The sequence below is a fragment of the Capricornis sumatraensis genome, chromosome 7 (genome assembly GCF_032405125.1).
Source record: "Capricornis sumatraensis isolate serow.1 chromosome 7, serow.2, whole genome shotgun sequence".
Taxonomy (NCBI): domain Eukaryota; kingdom Metazoa; phylum Chordata; class Mammalia; order Artiodactyla; family Bovidae; genus Capricornis; species Capricornis sumatraensis.
This window is the reverse complement of record NC_091075.1, coordinates 68,944,718-68,967,323: the sequence shown is the minus strand read 5'-3', so window position 1 is coordinate 68,967,323 and position 22,606 is coordinate 68,944,718. Positions and strand designations below refer to the sequence as shown.

Below are 22,606 nucleotides of genomic sequence, written 5' to 3'. Positions count from 1 at the left end.
GCCTGTAAAGTCAAGGTCACAAAATCCTAATTCCAAGGTATTTTCTGTTCACTATAATTTCCTTCTCCCCACCATGCAGCTCATTTGTACTTAACTTTTTAATGTTAGGCTACATATCACTTGGTATGTGTTTGGAGAACTTTCTGTTCTCAAAATGTAGAAATGTTGTCTGGAGGAAAAAGATGTTCTACATATTTTATCAGGCCGCTTTAGACAGTTTGCATTATGACCTGTCCAATTACTAACTATATTTAATATCTGCTAGAAGGCTGAAGGTAGGGTAATACATAGAAGTGGAAATCTGTAATGGGAATCAGATACAGAAAGGAGGAAATAGGTCAAGTTCCTAGAGAATAGCCTGTAACTGGTGGTATGCTATGTAAATGTTTAGACATTCTGGGAGGAATAATAGTAGATTTTTAAATGGTGTACAATTAATACTGAAGAAGTACATGAATAAACAAGTTTGGTGTAAAAGAATTGATACAGGGACTTCCCTGGCGGTCTAGTGGTTAAGAAGCCGCCTTGCAATGCAGAGGGCGCGGGTTCAATCCCTCCCCAGGAACTAAGATCTCACATGCCTGTGGGCAAGTAACAATCATGCCACAACTACTGAGTCCATGTGCCACAACCAGCGAGTCCCTGTACCACAATGAAAGATCCCGCACGATGCAACAAAGATTCTGAGTGCTGCCCACTAAGACCTCACGCAGCCAAATAAATAAACACTAAAAAAAGGAATTGATATAGTGTGAATCCCCCACATTACAACTGTAAGGAGATGGTCCTATCATCAAACTTTGGCGTAGATAATTTTTCTAGGTTTGAGCTAATGATTTTTATTTACAGTTTATTTTAAATCAGTCTGGGAGAGAGATTTAGATTAACATGTGTACTCTTCATATAAGGGGCAGGAAAGCAGAAAAGAGAAATGATCCAAGGCCTTTCAGGAGAGGTTGCCGTGATGATGCAGCCTACCTCTACAGCCCTGTCAAAGGCAATAAGAGTCAGAATTTGGGGAAATTATTAACATTCATTGTTTCTATAGATTTCATTGAAGATCTGCAGTGTAAGTCCAAAGAAGCTTAAGCTTTCTGCTATTTACAGACAAGACAGCTTATGAGGATTTGGAAATGAAAAAAGAAAAATAAATAAACTGATTTCATTGGGTTAAGGCATGCAGCATAATGGCAGTGGCACCAGGAAGGAATGGACACAAAAGAGGTAATCTGCTTTTCATTGCCAGACTTGCAAAATGCATTAACATATTATATTTGAACAATTTTCACCTCTAAAAAATTACAGTAGAAAATGTTCCCCCTTCCCTGCTTTTCTTCAAAAGGAAACCCAGGGAGAAGTAGGAGCCAGACTGTAATACTGGTTGCTCTTATTTTTCCTTTGGCTTCTAACCCAACTGATTCAGAAACATACTTCCTTTTTCCCCCACACTGAATTCCTATTGAAGCCTTGGTGATGAGTGCTAATTGCTCTAGGGTGTGCAAAGTACAGAGGCCAACTAGGAATGGTTGCCAGTCCCTTGATGTACCAAGAACTTTTGAAGTAGGAAAAATGAAACAAAACAAAGAACTGTTAGACTTCTTCAGTTTGAATAAGGGAATTCTTGCTTTGGAAAAATAAAAACAAACACAAAATGATGCATATCCTTACAGGCACTTAGTATTTTCTAGTTTGCAATTTGTCTAAGGAAAAGGATTTCCTTTCAAATGTTTGTGAAATCGCAGCCTCTAATAATGAAGTTTTCTGACAGTTCAGTTGATGTCAGTTATTTGGAAAAAGCAGGATTTAGGCAAAATCATAATGTGTTCTGTACCTAGAAACTGACTTGATTAGTTTCAATAGGGCATTTTTCTTACTCCATCGATGGAGGATCCTAGGTGGTACATTTTGGAGTCAAAATGTCTCATGATAACGCCTTGCACTCAAAATGCTGGCAATAAAAGCCCTGCCTTGCTAAATTCCTACCTGGAAGAAAAACGTTGTTTGCCCTCAAATATTGCCAAGAAACCAATCTATGCCCCTCCTTGCTCGGAATTTCTGAAGACACCATCACCCTTTATGAGACTGCCAGTTTGCATGGAAACACATCTTATGGCATAAAATCCCACCATTCTGAAGGCTTTTTCAAGAATACCAGGACTTGGGAGAAATATATTTGAGAACATTTAATTACGAGATTCTCTCTTAAATTTGACTAGCACATACCAAACATATCTTTGACACAGCAGTTGAAAAAGACTTGTCTTAATACCCAGTCCATTTATACCAGTATTTCTTTTTACCTTTCAAAAACAGTGACATGGTTACCTCTGGATCTTTCAGGCTTGAGTCAGCCAGTTGGTGTTATCAATGTTGTTGGCTATCTCTTCCTTTCCTCCTTCCCATCATTTGTACATTTGACTGTTTACCCTGATCAACCATCCATCCATTTATATTCTTGTTAAAAGTTCTGGGAAACCTTGTGGAAGGAAAGAAGGTAGAAGCTAAAGCTACTGGTGCAAATGAAGCTTTGGATTCCCTGCGGATTTTGACCACATCTTTCATTCCTGACCCCCTCAAGAGCTTGGGTAATTCAGCATCTGAATATATGAGTAGCCATGGATAAGTGATAAAAACACGTTTACTTTTCATGGCGTAGTTCCAGGAGTGGCTCACTAAGGTTCTGCTGGTGTGTGATTCCCAAGGCCCATAGGGGTGCAGCCTTCTCAGCAGCTCCAGTCCCTTTCAGTGGGGTTGGAGCATGAGGCAGTGATCAGAGACACCTGGCAGAATCACACAACTGCATACACACAATGGCAGAGAAAGAGCAAGAGCTAAAAGGATTCTGGTTGGGGCCCAAATCACTAGTCATTTCACTTCAGGAAAACAAAGCAACTGCCTTTTAAGCTGACAATATTTACAATGCTCAGAGTTTTCAGACATCCACCCAGAAGCAGAGGACCACCACACCACAAGGAACAGTTCAATGAACTATGTACAGAATTTACAAGGAAGTTTACATAATATTCTACATTCCATTAACAACTTCACCTCTGTGTTGACTGTTTGCTTTCAAGCATCTGATCTTGTTGTTTGTTTTTCTGTCCTCCTCATCCCAGTAACTGCTGATGGAGCCAACATGAACAAATGCTTGCCCATTTCTTTACCCTAGCTCCTGGGATAAATATTTGATTACATTTTGTTCAGAAAAGGAAAAAAAAGAAAAAAACTGTGGCACACCACCCTATGTAAAATACTATTCAAAATGGTCCGTATAAGAAATCTTGGCGATCTTTTCCTTCTAGCATTATAAATAGATCTTTTTTTTTTTTTTTTTAGTTTGTTTGTTTGTTTCACTTGGCAAATTTTGATTGAGCTCTTTCTGAAATGAATATTTATAAAGCAGTCATTGATTTTAGAAAGATGGAATTTAGTCAACATTTCTGTGTATTGTACATAGTGCTTTTTAAGGAAAGCCTATCCTTGGATCCATAAACCAAACTTTATTCTCTGCACCACATTTTCTCTTTGCATTTTCAAGATCCTTCATTGATTGTAATGCACAATAAACATGGCATATATGAAAATACATATCATTTAGTCAACAGAATTACCAACCAGTCTGCTGTTTCTATTTGGCAATGGAGAGGATGGAGGCAACAATCCTGGATAATTCAAGCCCAAAATATGTCTTTACCTGGGTCTTTGCCTCGCAAAGCTGGTGAGTATAACGCACACGTCACCCCTGGTATTTTAAGTCAAGAAACTTGACTGGTAGAAATGAGTGTGTAGTCATCATTGTTAAATGAATGATGAGATTTCTGCTGGGTCCACACAGCTTAAGTCTATGACAATTTATATCACAGTTTGTGAACATCGGGTCCCCTGGACATGATTGTGGCATGAGAGAGTGAGTCCATGGAATATTTAGCCTCTATTGCCACTTGGATAATTTAGGAGACTATGGCTATTTTCATGGCTAAAAGAAAACAACCTTTAAACAATAACACCTCTAAAAGGTAATGAATCTTTTAGGAATGGGGGCCAGTTTGAGGGTACTTAAGAAAGTCTAGCAACTTTTATGTTTTATGTCCATCAGTTTGGGCAAGACAAGGCAGACAGGCAGAGAAGAATTTTTTTCTGTGTACTGTTCAGCCTGGAAAGAGAGCGGGTGGGGGCCAAGGAGGAGAGGATTTGGCTAGGAAGTATCCAGATGAAGGAAGTGGGGACAGAGGTTATTAATTAGCAATAGGGCACCTTTTCAATTTTTCTGGCTGTCATTGCCTCTAAAATCAGAGATATTTAACAGGATTTGTGTCTTACTTGTGTGCCTGTCTACATCCAGAGGGACATACTGCAACAGCATTTTGTGCCTGATAATAGATTCAGGCTTACTAGTTTTACATTTTACAAAGGATAAGAGATAAGAATTCATAATGTTCTTTTTCTCTCTGAGATTCTTTACATCTAAAACTACAAGCATCAAATTCTTCAGACTTTTAAGGCAAGATCACAATAATAAAATTATAAATTACTCAATCTTTCCCAAGAAGAGTGAGCCACACAAGTAAAGAGAAATTGTTTTGCTATGGAACATGGATCAACAGATATTCAAAAACAGATTTCTGAATTAGCATTTCATCCTTAAACACTTTTTAAAAGAGTTTTTATATCAAAATGATTCATTCCTGTTAGGTATCAGCCAAAAGTCTTCCTTCCTGTGTTTTAAATAAATGACTACATGGTGGTTCCTGGGTGGTCATTGGGAATATTAACCTTACAATCACTGGTATGGCTACATCCCACTCTGTTTGGACATTTCACTATGGAAAAGCATCTCACCCTGTCAAGGACCTAACTAATCAGAGTTCTGAAATGGATCGCTTCATCCCCAGAGGATGGAGATTTCCTAGACCAGGGAACTATGATTGTACAACTTAAAACAAATGAAATTTGGTCCCCATGCCTGATTCATTTCTCATGAAACCACTGAAATGATTTATCCAATTAAAAGCAGTGTTTTTATTTTCTTACTAACATATATTATCTATAGCATAACCATTTTTATTTTAAATTTGAGGGTTCTCTTTTCCTCTTGCTTTCTAAAAGAACATTTTATAACTCTCTCTCCTTGGATTTATCAGTGCAAATTCAGCCTCCTCTTTTCAATTAAGATTATAATCTCTAGCAGCTGATGCTATTGTAAACAGGGCCCCTCATCAGCCTTAGGGAGAAAGCCAGGTCATCAAATGAGGCAAACCTCCCTATTACTACTTCAACTCATACCACATTCGTAGATCAGGTCCCAAATTGCCTTTATGACTAGTCGGTCAACCTTGGGTTTCACTCAGTCTTGGAAATGAATATATAGAATTCTTATATACATACTCAGGCTGAACACACACTGCACAAAAATAATGAGGCTTTAATGACATAAATGAGATGAATCTCAACTGTAGTTGGTTGGATTTAATTAGAATTTTGTGTTGAGCTCTTGAGGGAATACTCCTTCTATGATGAGCAAAGTAACCCATGAGCAGAGATAAGGCAGAAGCAGTAATGAAGGGCTGTCATCTAGGGGCTGTTGTAAATGTCTGAAGGCTCAGTGATATTGTTATTGGTTTTGCTGTTTTGAAGGTTTTCTTTAAAACAGAAATCTGGCCTTGAAGGAGAATGATACTAAAGTGGGTATATGTGCATTTCCTGACTCACTCATTTCATATGTTGGAATGCAGAGCTCAGAGAGCAGAGGCATACTGTGCTAGCTGAGAAACTAGCGCTGTGCAACTAGCTTGTCACCAATAGATAACTGCTCTCTGGAAGGCTAAGAAATATATACTATTTGATTAAAGATTTGGCAGCTCAGGTAACTGCCCAGGCACCCTTTTCACAGCACATAAGTCTTGCCTTCCTCATGGAAAGGGCAATATTTTTCTCAAGCAAAAATTCTTACCACTCCCTTCTTCAAAGCCCACCTGCCCCAGCCCCCTTTCTCTCAATCTCTGAAGGAGGAACTAGGACAATGTGATGCCAGAGCTTCATGGCATGAGGTCAAGTGATTCCAGGCTAAGGAAATAAGTTCAGGGCTGCTTATTTGAAATAGTTTACAAAATTAGTCACTGCCCCCCAAACTCATTCTTAACAAGAGAAGAAAAATGTTCCCAATGGCTACCAGGTTGGATTCTCATGTTAATTTTTAAAATCTCCCTGGAGGTCTGAGAAGGAAGCTTTTTTCAGAATATCCAGCTTAAAGGTGGGTTGAAGATGGCAGGCTGAGTTTGTATAACCTGGGTTCCAGCTTGCCTATCTCTCCCTCTTTCTCTGTGGAGCAGGGACTCCTACAATGGACCTGGGGAAGATGAAGAGTGGAAAGGAATCTTCCTTCTTCTTCTGGGCTCCTTTTTGTTTTCCCTTCTTCCTGGAAATCTGTAACTTATCAATGGCTTTGTTTTTTTTCTTCTGAGATCCTGGAAATTGTATTGTTTTTTGGCAGCATGAGATTGTTACAGTTTACCAGGAGGCCATGCACACCGAGAGCTAAGCCCTCTTTTCATTTGCATTTAAAAAATAATAAAATCCAGGGCGACTAGAACTGCTAAAGATCTACCTATCTAATTTCTCTCTTTGTGTGTGTTTGTTTGTAAACATGGCAATTAACAAAGCTCTGAAAGAGCCAATAACCTGGACCACAGTAGACTGGAAAAAAATAGTTTTTGTTTCTTTTTGAAGTAAACATGGTGCAGTAATAAAATTGATATGCAAGACCGAAAACCAATTGAATGGCTGAATCTCTTACCTCAAAAAGCACAGCAGTATCGCTGCTAGGGACCTGTGGGGTTAAAAATCAAAAGAAGAGGAAAGAAGTCGTTTAGGAACCATTGGGACAGACCTCAGTGTACATAGTAAAGCCAATAAACGACGTTAAAAAGAGAAAAGGTGATGGGGAAGAACATTCGGGACCACTTGTCTATGGAATTCACGTCAGTCAAGTCGGGGATTTTGACTTTGAGCTGCGAGGCGCGTCTGCGGATGCGCCCCTTGCTGTGCGCGCCGTGCCGGTCCAGCGCGCGCCCGTACCCCTCACGGCTGCTCATTGGCTTGCGGTACTGGATGCTGGCGCTGTCGTAGGAGTACATGGTGGCCTTGGGGTCTCCCACGCCCGTGAGCACTTCCGAGCCGCTCGTCTCGTTCCTGATCTCCAGGGTACTGAGGAGAATGTTGCCGTGGGCGTCGACCTGACCGAGAGAAAAAGCCTCAGGCACAGCTGTCAGGACATTCGCTTGTTTTAGTTAACCTGCAACTAATGATACTGAGTCGGGCTCATTACACTGTTTTGCTAGACATCTGGTTCTGCATGTCCCCTGGGTATCTATCTATCTATCTAATCTAACTATCTATCTAATCTATTTAAGCTTCCCAGGTGGTGCTAGTGGTAACGAACCCGCCTGCCAATGCAAGAGCCTTAAGAGACACGAGTTCGATCCCTGGGTCAGGAAGATCTCCTGGAGGAGGGCATGGCAACCCATTACAGTATTCTTGCCTGGAAAATTTCATGTACAGAGGAGCCTATAGTCTAACGTGTGGGCTATAGTCTAAGGGGTCGTACACAGCTGAAGCTATTTAGCACATTTATCTATCATTTATCTACCTACCTGTTGTCTACCATCTATTTATTGAATCCATCATCTATCAATCAATGTAATCTACAGTTTGTTCTAATCCATCCACCCATCCATCTTTTTTCTGGACTCACAAAACACTATGTGCATATAGAATATATATTCATATATATAGAATGTGCATATATGTGCATATATAGAGAATATATATATGCTATATATAAATTATGTAATTTTTGTTTTTCAAGACTACCATTCATTGAATCCATAGAAATACACTACATATAAAACAAAAAATGCCATATGTATGTGAAAAAATACCATATATGTGTATATATACATGGTATTTTTCCTTGTTACAAAAGTGATACATGGAAACATTCAAAACTAGAAAGCAATCAGGAAACAAAACTAAAACAAAAACTAAAAATTCATGATTTCACCTTCAGTGCCCATTATTTTTAATATCTTGCTAAACCTTTAGTCTTCTTTTTAATTCATTTATGCTTACAGACACAAGTTCAGCTAGTATATTTTATCTTGCAATCTACTTTCGTCAGGCAATAGTATAACCTGGTTAATAAATATTCCTCTGTGACATAATGTATTCATAGCCTAGATGGATAAACCATAACTGAATCAATCTATTTTTAGATGTTAAGGCTTGCTTTGCTTTCATACTATTACATAAACAAACCTGAATAGACAGCTAGTGGGAACCTGCTGTATAGCACAGGGAGCTCAGCTTGGTGCTCTGTGATGGCCTAAGGGTTGGGCTGGTCGGGGGTTGGGAGAGAGATTCAGGAGGCAGGGGATATATGTATACATTTAACTGATTCACATTGTTGTGCAGCGGAAACCAATACAACACTGTGAAGCAGTTATACTCCAATAAAATATGAATAAATAAAAGTAAGCCTGCAAAGAACACCTTTTAGCTAAATCTTTGTTCATACCCATCATTATTTCCTCAGACTAAATTGCCAGAAGTGGAACGGATTCATTAGTCAAAAGGATATGCTTGGCTATGCTTTGACTTTTATCTTTCCACTGTTGTTCATTGTTGCTTCCTAGCATTCCACGGATACCTAATCCAGGTTTCCTGGTTTTTCTCTAGGCTATGCCCAGACACACACTTTTGGAACTACAAGAATTGTGAATACCTTTGGCCTAACACATTGTGGCTTTAACTTTAAACTGATGTACTTGAAAACTAACTTACCTGAAGGGGACATGGCTCATTCATGCAGATGAGTCTAAAGTACCTCCAAGGACAATATAGCAGGTAAATAAGTAAGTAAATAAATAAAAACTCTAAGTTTAGAGTTATTAGCACAGTGCCCGACTTACAGTCAGTGCTCTATAAATGCTCTATCAATGACATTGACCTCAGTAAACACTGTTGAAAGGTTTTAGTAGGCAAGCAGCGAACCTGGTCATGAAGAGAGATAGAGAAAACCTTGGGAAGAGGCAGAGACAAACGGGAGAAAGAAAAGTACAGAAGGTGAGATGTGATCGTGGTGTATCACAGACAAGATGACTAAGATTTATTGTGTCCACCATGTACCTAGCATTATGGTAGATGCTTCACTATGTTACTCATTTAGTCTTACAACAACACCTGGTCTCAAGTTTACACCCTGGTAGGTGTCAGACCTGAGATTACAACCCATGTTTTGTCTGATTCAAAGTTCATGTGGTTTTTGCTAAGAATGAACCACTTCACAGTCCTTGACCATCATCACATCCTGCAGTGAGTTTAGTGATGCAGTTGATAGATTTAAGCTTTTAGTTGGTTGGAGAGAGAAATGGTGATGGAATCTGGTCTCTGTTTCACTCTCATTCTCATCTGTCATCACTTCTCTCTGTGAAGCATTTTGCTGTAGTATAATGAGCCTCCCCACTATGCCCTCACCCAGGACACCTATTGGTTTCTTTATTCAAGGAATTATTATTATGTTTTGATATTGTTGTTAGTAACTATTATTTATTAAATCCTACTGTGTAACTTATCTCAGTATTTTTCAAAACACTATGAAATATATAACATTTTCCTAGTTCAGTAGATGGGGAAACTGAGACTCAGGTTAAGTAAATTGCCTAAGATTTAACAAAAAATAAGCAACCAATCTAGAGTTAAAACATAGAATACTCTTTATCTCAAATATCATTTTTTTCTCCTCTTTGCAGATTGTTGTTGTTCAGTCACAAAATCATGTCCAACTCTCCTTTCTTCAAGGCTCAATTTAAATTTTACTTCCTCTGTGTAGCTGTGATAGTAACCTCAAGAATGTTCTCTCTCTCCCCCTCTCTCCCAACCTTTATTGATTGCTTACTATGTGCCAGCTGTAGTGCTAGGTGTCAAGGATGTGTACACACACACACACACACACACACATAATGTAGTGTAAATTTATGGTTGAAAAAGTCATGCATGTGGAAGTTTCTGATACTAAAGAGGATAGCAGGAGTTGCAATGACAAAGAGAAAAGTCTTGAATTCATTAAAGAAAGGACAAGTACATTGGAAAATAAGGTAATGCATGTGATTTGATGGTGAAACATTCAAGAGAATCGTCAAACATGCATTTTGTCCTTGAGATAATAATCTCCTTAGAGATACAAGAATAAGACATAATATTGAAAGTGACAAAAGTTTTTAAGCAAATGCTCAATGGTATAGTATAGACCATGATCAGGGGTTCATAAAAGTGAGAAATCATTGGGGTTCGCAGAAGGCTTCATGAGGACCTGGGGCTTGTATTGAATCTTAGAAGGTGGGGAGAGGACAGAACAAAGGACTAGGAGTTGAAAACTGTTCTCATTTTGTTTTTGTTATTAACTCAGTTTCCTCATCCATAAGTGAGAGGTTTTCACTAGGTTATCTCATGGCTTGTTTCTAATTTTTGACAGACTTTGATTATGGAGAATATTCCAGGCAGAAGACACAGCATTCTAAAAAAAAATATTTTTGTTAAATGGAATCACTTGATCTGTACTGTATGCATCATTAAGTTACATTATTATGAAATCCCTTTAAAGTAAACAAGTTTCTAGAATTTTAGAATCAGCCAGTGAAGCATACAGATACTGCTCATTAAGCACTGCTGCTGCTGCTGCTAAGTCGCTTCAGTCGTGTCTGACTCTGTGAGACCCCAGAGACGGCAGCCCACCAGGCTCCCCTGTCCCTGGGATTCTCCAGGCAAGAACACTGGAGTGGGTTGCCATTTCCTTCTCCAGTGCATGAAAGTGAAAAGTCAAAGTGAAGTTGCTCAGTCATGCCCGACTCCTAGCGACCCCATGGACTGCAGCCTACCAGGCTCCTCCGTCCATGGGATTTGCCAGGCAAGAGTACTGGAGTGGGTTGCCATTGCCTTCTCCAAAGCTCATTAAGCACAAGTCACTGCAAACAAGGTACATTTTATTAAGATATTTTGTTAACCTTGGTGCAAACTCAAAGATATTAACAATTTTAAATTGCATGAGGCTTATTAGTTTGTGCATATCCCTTAAGTATTCTGTTATTGGATAGAAATCATAGCTTTAAGTGGTTTGACATATAAAATATTGAGTCCATTTCTATAGCTACCCATTGAAAGCATATTTCATTACTATATAGTTAAATCAACATTACTGTGCTCTTTATCTAGTAAATGTTTATTGAGTGCCTACTTTGTGTTGGGCACTATTCCAGACACTGATGAAGGAATTAGTTCCTCCACAAGCAATAGAGCATCACACCCCACATTTTAGAATTTAAAAATTGTTACTAATAAAGCTCCTTAATCTTGTATTCTCCTTTACAAACCCTGTGACTGGCCCCTATCTCCTGTGAAGTGAAAGTGATAGTTGCTCAGTCGTGTCCAACACCATGGGTTGTAGCCCAGGCTCCTCTGTCCATGGGATTCTCCAGGCAAGAATCCTGGAGTGGGTTGCAAGGCCCTTCTCATAGGGCAGCTTATGTATGTTTAAAGGGTCTCCCTGATAGCTCAGCTGGTAAAGAATCCACCTGCAATGCAGGACACCCTGGTTCAATTCCTGAGTCAGGAAGATCTGCTGGAGAAGGGATAGGCTACCCACTCCAGTATTCTTGTGCTTCTCTGGTGGCTCAGCTGGTAAAGAATCCACCTGCAATGCAGGAGACCTGGGTTCAATCCCTGGCTTGGGAAGATCCCCTGGAGACAGAAAGTCTACCCACTCCAGTATCCTGGCTTGAAGAATTCCATGGACTCTATAGTCCATGGGGTCGCAAAGAGTCGGATACGACTGAGTGACTTCCACTCTCACTTTCAAAGGTATCTCAGGCTAGAGCAGAACTCTTGATTCTCTCTCTTCTTGGTTCCCCCCACCCAATGTCCCACTAGAATGTCACTCCAGGAGGGCAGGGACTTTGTTTTATTCACTGTTCTCCAGACCTGAGAAAAGTGCTTGGCACTTATATGCACGGTCAGTAAATATCTACTGAATGAATGGATGATAGTAAATGGGATAAAGGGGAATGAAGGTTAATCTTATGTGTCAACGTGACCAGTCTATCAGTTCAGTTCAGTTCAGTTGCTCAGTCGTGTCCGACACTGTGACCCCATGAATCACAGCACGCCAGGCCTCCCTGTCCATCACCAACTCCCAGAGTTCACTCAGACTCATGTTCATTGAGTCAGTGATGACATCCAGCCATCTCATCCTCTGTCATGCCCTTCTCCTCCTGACCCCAATCCCTCCCAGCCTCATGGCCTTTTCCAATGAGTCAACTCTTCGCATCAGGTGGCCAAAGTATTGGAGTTTCAGCTTTAGCATCAGTCCTTCCAATGAACACCCAGGACTGATCTCCTTTAGAATGGACTGGTTGGATCTCCTTGCAGTCCAAGGGACTCTCAAGAGTTTTCTCCAACACCACAGTTCAAAAACATCAATTCTTTGATGCTCAGCTTTCTTCACAGTCCAACTCTCACATCAATACATGACTACTGGAAAAACCATAGCCTTGACTAGACGGACCTTTGTTGGCAAAGTAATATCTCTGCTTTTTAATATGCTTTTTAACTAGGTTGTGCCCAGTTATTTGGTCAAGCACTTGTCTAGATGTTGCTGTGAATGTATTTTGTAAATGTGATTGAAATTTTCAACCAACTACTGTTAAATAAGGAGATTCAGCTTGATGATCTGGGTGGCCTTATCCTATCCCTTAAAAGTTTCAAGAGTGAAAACAGAAGTTTCTCAGAGTAGAAATTCTGTCTCAAACCTGAAACGGAAATCCCACTTGAGTTTTCAGCACATTCTACTGTTTTTGGACTTTCCAACCTCCACAATTTTATGAGCCAGTTCCTTAAAGTAAATCTATTTTTGCAAGTATGTTGGTTCTGTTTCTATTGGTTCCAATTCTCTGGAGAACCCTGACTGATATGAAAAATCAGGAGGGACTATAGCCCAGGAAACACTGACTTGCTGGCTGTGTTTCTTCTCTCACAGAAACCCCAAGTGAATGTAGACATTCATTTTCTAGTTTGGGTTTAACCTTTATCCCACCCCTTTCATCTCATTCACCCTCTGCTTCTTTCTGCCCCCAAAGTTCCTAAAGAGTCCCTTGGGTTGTTAAAAATGTTGCCACTCACTGAATTGAACTGTTCTGGATATTTTCAATAACTGAGTTCATTACAGTATAGTTGGAATAAAGTATAATCTTGTTTTCACTGGTAATTTAAAAGCTCCTTTAAGAAATACCTCCAGGTTCAATCTACTTTGCAAATAGAAAGTGATTTCCTTCAGTTCAGTTCAGTCGCTCAGTCATGTCCGACTCTTTGCGACCCCATGAATCGCAGCACGCCAGGCCTCCCTGTCCATCACCAACTCCTGGAGTTCACTCAGACTCGCATTCATCGAGTCAGTGATGCCATCCAGCCATCTCAACCTTGGTCGTCCCCTTCTTCTCCTGCCCCCAATCCCTCCCAGCATCAGAGTCTTTTCCAATGAGTCAACTCTTCGCATGAGGTGGCCAAAGTACTGGAGTTTCAGCTTTAGCATCATTTCTTCCAAAGAAATCCCAGGGTTGATCTCCTTCAGGATGGACTGATTGGATCTCCTTGCAGTTCAAGGGACTCTCAAGAGTCTTCTCCAATACCATAGTTCAAAAGCATCAATTCTTTGGCGCTCAGCCTTCTTCACAGTCCAACTCTCACATCCATACATGACCACAGGAAAAACCATAGCCTTGACTAGACAGACCTTAGTCGGCAAAGTAATGTCTCTGCTTTTGAATATACTATCTAGGTTGGTTATAACTTTCCTTCCAAGGAGTAAGCATCTTTTAATTTCATGGCTGCAGTCACCATCTGCAGTGATTTTGGAGCCCCCCAAAATAAAGTCTGACACTGTTTCCACTGTTTCCCCATCTGTTTCCCATGAAGTGATGGGACTGGATGCCATGATTTTCGTTTTCTAAATGTTGAGCTTTAAGCCAACATTTTTGCTCTCCTCTTTCACTCTCATCAAGAGGCTTTTTAGTTCCTCTTCACTTTCTGCCATAAGGGTGGTGTCATCTGCATATCTGAGGTTCTTGATATTTCTCCCGGCAATCTTGATTCCAGCTTGGGTTTCTTCCAGTCCAGCATTTCTCATGATGTACTCTGCATAGAAGTTAAATAAGCAGGGTGACAATATACAGCCTTGATGTACTCCTTTTCCTATTTGGAACCAGTCTGTTGTTCCATGTCCACTTCTAACTGCTGCTTCTTGACCTGCATACAGATTTCTCAAGAGGCAGGTCAGGTGGTCTGGTATTCCCATCTCTTTCAGAATTTTCCATAGTTTATTGTGATCCACACAGTCAGAGGCTTTGGCATAGTCAATAAGGCAGAAATAGATGTTTTTTGGAACTCTCTTGCTTTTTCTATGATCCAGCGGATGTTGGCAATTTGATCTCTGGTTCCTCTGCCTTTTCTAAAACCAGCTTGAACATCAGGAAGTTCACGGTTCACGTATTGTTGAAGCCTGGCTTGGAGAATTTTGAGCATTACTTTACTAGCATGTGAGATGAGTGCGATTGCGGGGTAGTTTGAGTATTCTTTGGCATTGCCTTTCTTTGGGATTGGAATGAAAACTGACCTTTTCCAGTCCTGTGGTCACTGCTGAGTTTTCCAAATTTGCTGGCATATTGAGTGCAGCACTTTCACAGCATCATCTTTCAGGATTTGAAATAGCTCCACTGGAAATCCATCACCTCCACTAGCTTTGTTCATAGTGATGCTTTCTAAGGCCCACTTGACTTCACATTTCAAGATGTCTGGCTCTAGATGAGTGATCATACTATAGTGATTATCCAGGTCATGAAGATCCTTTTTGTACAGCTCTTCTGTGTATTCTTGCCATCTCTTCTTAATATCTTCTGCTTCTGTTAGGTCCATACCATTTCTGTCCTTTATCGAGCCCATCTTTGCATGAAATGTTCCCTTGATGTTAGTGGGAATTTATTGAGCTTGAGTGGAAAATGAGGGAAACAAGAAAGTAGAAACTGTTTTATACATGGAAGCATTTTGTACCTAGGTAAAGCATTGACTAATTGCTTAGGGAGGCCCAATATTTGAGATGATTGCTTTTTACAATTAAATATAAAATTTATAACCAGCAAATTCAGTCTATTTCGAATGATGCAAATAAGGGCCATTTTTTTTTAATTCATCTTCAGTGAAATTCCTTTAGATATTCATTTAAAATGTCAAAGGTAGTATTGTACTTTTCAGTTATAGAAGAGAGTGATTAAGTGATTTTGGCCAGAGTAATAATTGTTTCTCTCACAGCTGTTAAGGAGATATTTAGAGTGTGTAATGTCCTTATGTGTGTGAACATCTTGGGATTTGTGGATATGACATCTAAGTGAATAAGTCCTTGTTACTGCATCTCATCAGATAGAATCTTCTTACTGCATTAGCCAAGGCTTCCCAAGGCAATCAACCCACCACTTCTCCACTTTATCCCTCCCAATCAGAGAGGACAATGGAAGAAAGGCTGTGAGGAGTTATCAATCAGCTTGGATTCTAAATAAGGACTTCAGGAGAAGGAAATTACTAGGAAAAGTTTTGTTAGGGCCACTTAAAGTGTTAACACAGGTCCACAGTATCCACTGATACCATACATTATTGTTACCACTAACAGTCCCTCATTAGAATAAAGGTCCTTCATTAAAAAATATTATATATATATATATATATATATTCTACAAAGTACCAAGTAGTGCTCATATTGAGAAAGGGTTAATTTTTGTTTTTGTAGTTATTGGAATATAACAGGAAAAAAGTTACCAATTACACATGAATTCTAAGGTCATGCCTGTTTGGTTTTAAAATAAATTTATTAGTTTACTTATTATTTTAAAAGTCATTTAAATGCCTATTTTGTGCAGGTTCTATGATAAGCACTGGAATATCAAAGATAGAAGACAGTACTGCATCAAGGCCTTCTTATTTTTCTTTATGGATTTATTATTACCTGGCATTATGTGTGTTTTTTTCTGTGTATGTAATGTTCATTGTTGATGGGTGATATAGCTGTGTGTGTGAGATTACCTATCTCCCTCATCCAAATGTAAGCTTCTGTTTTGTTCATTGCTGATCATATCCCCAATGCACAGAGTATTCATATAGTATAAAGTCATTACATAAAACATATGTTTTAAAACATATTTGTTTTTAAAAATAGGTAAGCATAAAGTGCGGTGGAAAGATAGCAGAGGAGAACCAGCTCAGCCTGAGGAATGAGAAAAACCCTCAGCCAAGAGTTCTGTATGGAGCAAGTCATGAAGAGATTCTGAAGAGTGAAAACAAGGCATTTAGGAAAAACTGTGAGCTGTACTGTTGGAGCAAAGAGTGTGTTGGTGAAAAGAAGAGGAAAGAGAAGTATGGCAGAGGAGGAAAGCAGGAGATCGCACTGGGCCTTGGACTCCATGTTGAGGAGTCCGGATATTTTCTTTAGGCAAAGGGTCCGGATGGGTCTGCTGGATGCCTGTAGGTGTGACCTGTCTGAGTCCATTCCCCCTTCCTCTGGACATTCACTCATTGCCTGTGACTGAGGAGGGCCTGACTGCATCTCCTAGGCTCTGGGGACAGACCTCTGACCTAGACCTGGGTATTTAGTTTTCTATCTTCCTGGTCAGAGGGATCGATTTCTGCACGAGAATGTGACTCACGTTGGTGCCAAAAGACTTAACCCTGGAACTTTTTTTTTGGTTGGAACTATCTGGTATAAGAAAGTACTTTTGCACTGAGGTTGAAGAGCTTTGATACTATAAACTTTGGGGACACCACGAAAGAAGGATCTACTAAAATAAAACTAATATAAAGGAAAGAAATATTAAGACATGAAGAGATATGCTCTCTGATGACATTGCTTAAACATCTGGACTTGGCCACACGTAAAATTAAAGCCTTTGCTGGACCTTCCAGTTGTGTGGGCCCCCAAAGTCCTCCGACCTCTGTTTTGTTTTTTTTTTTAAAGCCAGTTAGATTTTCTTAAGTCAGTATGTTAGATTTCTCTCTCATTCACAGAAGAATCCTAGCTGTTTGAGTGTAGAAGAAATTGGAGGCTAGATGCCAGAAAGAAGGTATGTGTGACAGAGAGATTTTGACATTTCTGGAGAAAATTAGACTGTTAAACTGCTGAAGGCTCTGGTGATTAGGTATGTCAAGTCAAGACTAGAGAGCAAAATATGGACCACACTAGATTTGGGCAGGGGTCTGAGGGCTACAGAAGTTTGTGAACTGTTAAAATGAACTATCAGAAACCAAAGGCCCTGTCTGGATTTCTCTAGAATCCAAGCTGCTAAATTGGAATAGTTAAATTTTCATTGAAGGCTGAGGGCAAGGCAGTGATGTGGGGTGGGGCCCTGGCTCAAAGGCTAATATATGCATATCAAGCTGGTCCAAGGAGAGCTGTTTACCTTTATGAAGCCTGTTTTTACATGCATTTTATATTCTGGAATTAATCACAATACAGAGCTTATTTACATTTAGAAAGTGGTCTGAAAGTGTAGATGATTAACTGTAGAGAATAGGAATGGGAGGAAACAGGCCAGATTACAGTATCAACATCTGGCTGTGAAGGGAAACATTCTTTCTTGACTAGGGTTCCACCTGCCCATTGGGCATAATTCTTTGGCAGATTCCACCAGTGTCCTCCATGACTTAGAATGATTCTGAATCAGTTTTTTGTCAAAGACCACCCATGCAATCATTCCATTTTGGGTGGATCTATTTGCAAATGGGCATTGTGGCTAGCAATATAACCATATTTGTTCCAAGTTAGTATAAAAGTGGCTCTGAAGTAGTTTACTTACAACTTCTTTGTACTGAGAAATCTGTCCTTCAAAACTCTAAATACCATCTCTTATTTCAATGATGCCTGAGGGGTTTATGAATCTGCAGTCTTTATCACCTAACAGGTTGAAACTCTCCTAATGTCTGGATTGAGCATCTGGACTCATATGAAAAGATGCTTCAGTTCAGTGGTAGAGATATAAATCAAGATAACGGAAATACTTCTGAAGCTTCAATACAGATACTCCTTGACAGTACTGCCCAGCCGTGACTCTGACAGTAATGTGTGATAAATGATCAATGCCTGTCAAAGCTCTAGGGTACCAAGGCCATTATTAAATAAAAAGTGTCTGGGACTAGAATATATATTTCATTTGAATGCAACTGTTTATAAGCATCTAAAAGGAAAGGGGGAGATCATCCAACCATTATATTAAAGGAAAAATCTAATATATTCTATTTTTTAAATTTAACCAGAGGGTAACATTTTAAAATACCATTCAGGTTGTATTATTAACATCACTGCTGGAGATGACGCGCTGAAGAGACGAAGTGATACACTTGCTTTGTTACTGACACATTGTCTGCCTGTGCCCATTTTAGAAGAGGACAAAGGAGTCAGGAACTGGAAAACCCAAGTAGCCACAGGGATGCCTATAATTTCCTTGAGATAGTACTGGCCTATTATTATCCCACTTAAATCTGAAGAAGTTTATAAAATCTTATCCATAACACTCCTTTGAAGATTCTATTTTTCTGATGTTATATCACTGTGATTCAGAAAGAATAGCAGAGGTTGATAGAAAGTACACTTGAAGAAATATTAAAAATCAAACTGATAGAAACAGTAAGTCTGGAGTAGAAGCTAAAATGAACCATAGAGGCTGTCTTTTTCTTGCTTATTATAAACACATAAGAACTTCATAAAACATTGTGATATAACACTCACTACCCTCTGTGGTAACTAAGAACTCATCTTGACTGGAAAAGCCTTCTCTGGCAGTCAGTCATTCATTCAAAAAGTGCTTATTTGGTATTTTCTCAATTCTAGTCACTGAGGAAAGAACAATAAGATAGTAGACTGGACCGTGGAGTCTATCCTGGGGAAGCTTGGAGTCTAATAAAGAGACAGAGGTTATGAAAATAACTACACAAATGAATTAACTATATACATACTCAATATTATGGTAAGTCTTAAGGTGGAAAAGTACAGAATGTCATGAGAACAAATCACAAGGGCACCAATATAAACTAATTCCTACCTGGATACTTCCCATCTCTTTATTTGGTTTAGACATTAGAGAATCCACCTGCAATGCAGGAGAGCTGGGTTCGATCCTTGGCTTGGGAAGATCCCTTGGAGAAGGGCATGGCAACCCACTCCAGTATTCTTGCCTTGAAAATTCCATGGACAGGGGAGCCTGGGGGCTACAGTCCATGGAGTCACAAAAGAGTCGGAGAAGTTAATACTTTTCATCTCTTCATGTATTATGTTAAACTTTTCCTATGGCCTTTATTTTAAACATTTAATTTTGAAATTATGTAGATTTCTGGAAAGCTGCAAAGATAGCACAGAGAGAGCCCATGTTCATCCAGTTTCTCCCACTGAGCACATCTTACTTAACTGTTGTACAATATCAAAACCAGGAAACTGATATTAATATAAAATATGCATAGTTCTATGTAATTTTACTACACATTAGTTCCACGTAACCATGACTGCAACCAAGATACAAAAGTCTTCTACCACTGCAAAGGTTTCCCTCCTGCTCCCACTTTATAATCAGTCGCATCCACTGACCCCTCCCCACCACTGTCATTAAGTTCTGGAAACCACTGATCTGTTCTTCATCTCTATAGTGTTGTCATTTCAGAAGTATTATATAAATACAATCATACAGATGTAATCTTCTGAGATTGGCTTTTTTCACTTGGCATAATGCCCTTGAGATCCAGCCAAGTTGTTGCCTGTATCAACGATTCTTACTTTTTATTGGGCTATTACTTCACAGTGTGAATGTATAATAGTTTGTTTAACCATTCACCTGTAAGCCTGCTAAGTTGCTTCAGTGTCCAACACTTTGCGACCCTATGGACTGTAGCCCACCAGCCACCTGTGTCCTTGGAATTCTCTAGGCAAGAATACTGGAGTGGGTTGCCATGCCCTCCTCCAGGGGATCTTCCTGACCCAGGGATCGAACACACGTCTCTTGCATCTCCTGCACTGGCAGGTGGGTTCTTTACCACTAGTGCCACCTGGGAAGCCCAGCCGTTTACCTTTTATAGGATATTTTGGCTATTTCCTATGAACTTCTAAATATATTAATTATAGTTATTATTATTAATTATACCCATTATTTTTAACCCAACATCTGAGATTTTTGCAGGTTTGTTTTATTGACTAAGTTTCTTTCTCATGATTATGGGCATTTTTTTTCCCTATGTCTTCTCATGTCCAGAAATCTTTTATTATTAAACTAGACATGTTGGTGATATACCATAGAGACTGGATTTTGTTATCCTCCCTGACAATTCCTGAGTTTTGTTTTGAAATTAAGTTAAATTACTGACAGATCCCCTAGAATGTGTAGACTTGGTTTTATGTGTTGTTAGGCTGAATCTGGCACCCTACTCTAGTACTCTTGCCTGGAAAATCCCATAGATGGAGGAGGCTGGAAGGCTGCATTCCATGGGGTCGTGAAGAGTTGGTTACGACTTCACTTTCACTTTCACTTTCATGCATTGGAGAGGGAAATGGCAACCCACTCCAGTGTTCTTGCCAGGAGAATCCCAGGGATGGGGGAGCCTGGTGGGCTGCCGTCTATGGGGTCGCACAGAGTCGGACACGACTGAAGTGACTTAGCAGCAGGCTGAGTCTATTTTTCCCTCAACTCAAAGGGAATTTCTTATTCTTGCGACTTAGTCTTTCTAAGGTGTGATATTTTTAGGGGTTTTAATGGAAAGCTTAACATATTTACCGACTGCCCTAAATGGCTAGATTCAGACTCCAACCTGACTTCCATACGGCAGATAACAGTTGAAATCTCTGTTCATCTCTCTCCCTCTCCTAGCCTTTCAGCTGCTTTTTCTCTCTTTGGCATTCTTGGCATTTTACCTACATTTGTAATTCAAGGATCAACCAAGGACTCATGGGAAGTATATACTTAGATTTTGAGTTTCTCTTGTGGCTCACTTCCTCCTAAAATTTCTAGGAACTCTGGAAGCATCAAACTCCATGCTCTGCTTTATCAGATCAACAAAACTGCACTTTTTTTTGCTGATATTTCTCTGCCCTGCATCTTCCAGACTGGGGAGTAGCCCTCAGGGAGGAAGCTGTATAAACACTCATTTATACAGTGAGATTCCCTTCATTGGGGTTTGATTCTCTCCTAATTTTTGCTTATTTTCAGTTACTCTCTCATGTCTTCAAGCAGATTAAAAATTTTTTTTCTCAGGATTTATGATTTTTAATCTATCAGAAGGTCAGTTTGATTTAAACAACTCTTCCATGTCTTAACACGATCTGTTTTTGAATTTTGGCATAAATGTGTTTACTTATGTTTCTATGAAAAGCCTCTATGGCATTCCAAGTCTAGCTTTCCATGGATAAAAATACATCTTTATTTTCTTTATATATTTCATCTTCTGACAACTGAGGGATTTTTCCGTAATTTCTCTTTGAAATCAAATTTAAAAAGTCAGTTTAAAAATCAAATAAACATTTGTTGATTTGAGATCCAATGAAACCTTACTTTAAGCCTGGTGTTGCTCAAAACACCTGCTTATGAGATAAAGGTCAGTTAGATGGAAACATTTTACTTATTTATTAGCTAGTCAGTAAGTCCCCTTTAGAGCAATATATGTTATACCTCTAGATTTGATATGGCATATGAGCCTTTCTGCCAGCCTTTATTTGTCTGTTTGCTGTTGTTTAGTCACTATGTTGTGTCAGACTCTTCTGAGACCATATGGACTGTAGCCTGCCAGGCTCCTCTGTCCATGGGATTTCTCAGCCAAGAATACTGTAATGGGTTGCCATGTCCGTCTCCAGGGCATTTTCCAAACCCAGGGACTGAATCCACATCTCCTACATGGCAGGTGGATTCTTTACCCCTGAGCCACCTGGGAAGCCTTAGCACCTTAGAAAATTCTTCGATATCCTGGGATAGAATCAAGGCAGAGTATGGTTAAAGTTTGTTTTATAATATTTTTCTTTTATCTGAATAATCTGACTTCAGGTTGCTTGACTTACCCATCTAGTTACTCTCTAGAGAATGTTGCTTTTCTGGCCAATTGAAAGACCTTGTTTTCTTCTTCTTATTACTCCAAATGCTATGTACCTTTGAGTGTTCATCCAGTTCATATCTTCTGAACTTTCCTACCAAGGAATCTCTACCATTTTATCTATGTAGGGTTTTTACTTATGATAAATCAGTTCACACACATTTCAAGCTCTGCAGAGGACCAACCAGTAGATTAGAAGTAACTGAGATGGCAATGGGAGTAGAAAAGAGGTGGCCTTGAAAACCACTGCTAAGACACTTCTAAAGCTGGTCTGGCTACAATCAGATAATAGGAAGCTTTTCCTTTCAGATCTATCCAAGATAAACGCTTTCCTGTCTTATTTTATAATTCAATCATAGTTTTCTTTCCAGCCAGATCAGAAGATTCTTGAGGGCAAGGATCA

The 22,606-nt window shown here is 39.5% G+C and overlaps 1 protein-coding gene across 3 annotated transcripts in view; it reads right to left on the bottom strand.

Annotated features, from left to right (window-relative positions):
• Positions 1-6,887: 6,887 nt before the first annotated feature.
• GABRB1 (gamma-aminobutyric acid type A receptor subunit beta1) overlaps positions 6,888-22,606 on the bottom strand; it is a 428,799-nt gene continuing 413,080 nt past the window's right edge. For all 3 annotated transcript variants that reach the window (XM_068975310.1, XM_068975308.1, XM_068975309.1), the window contains exon 9: positions 6,888-7,232. In XM_068975310.1, the coding sequence (XP_068831411.1) occupies positions 6,888-7,232 (345 nt within the window). The remainder of the gene's footprint in view (positions 7,233-22,606) is intronic.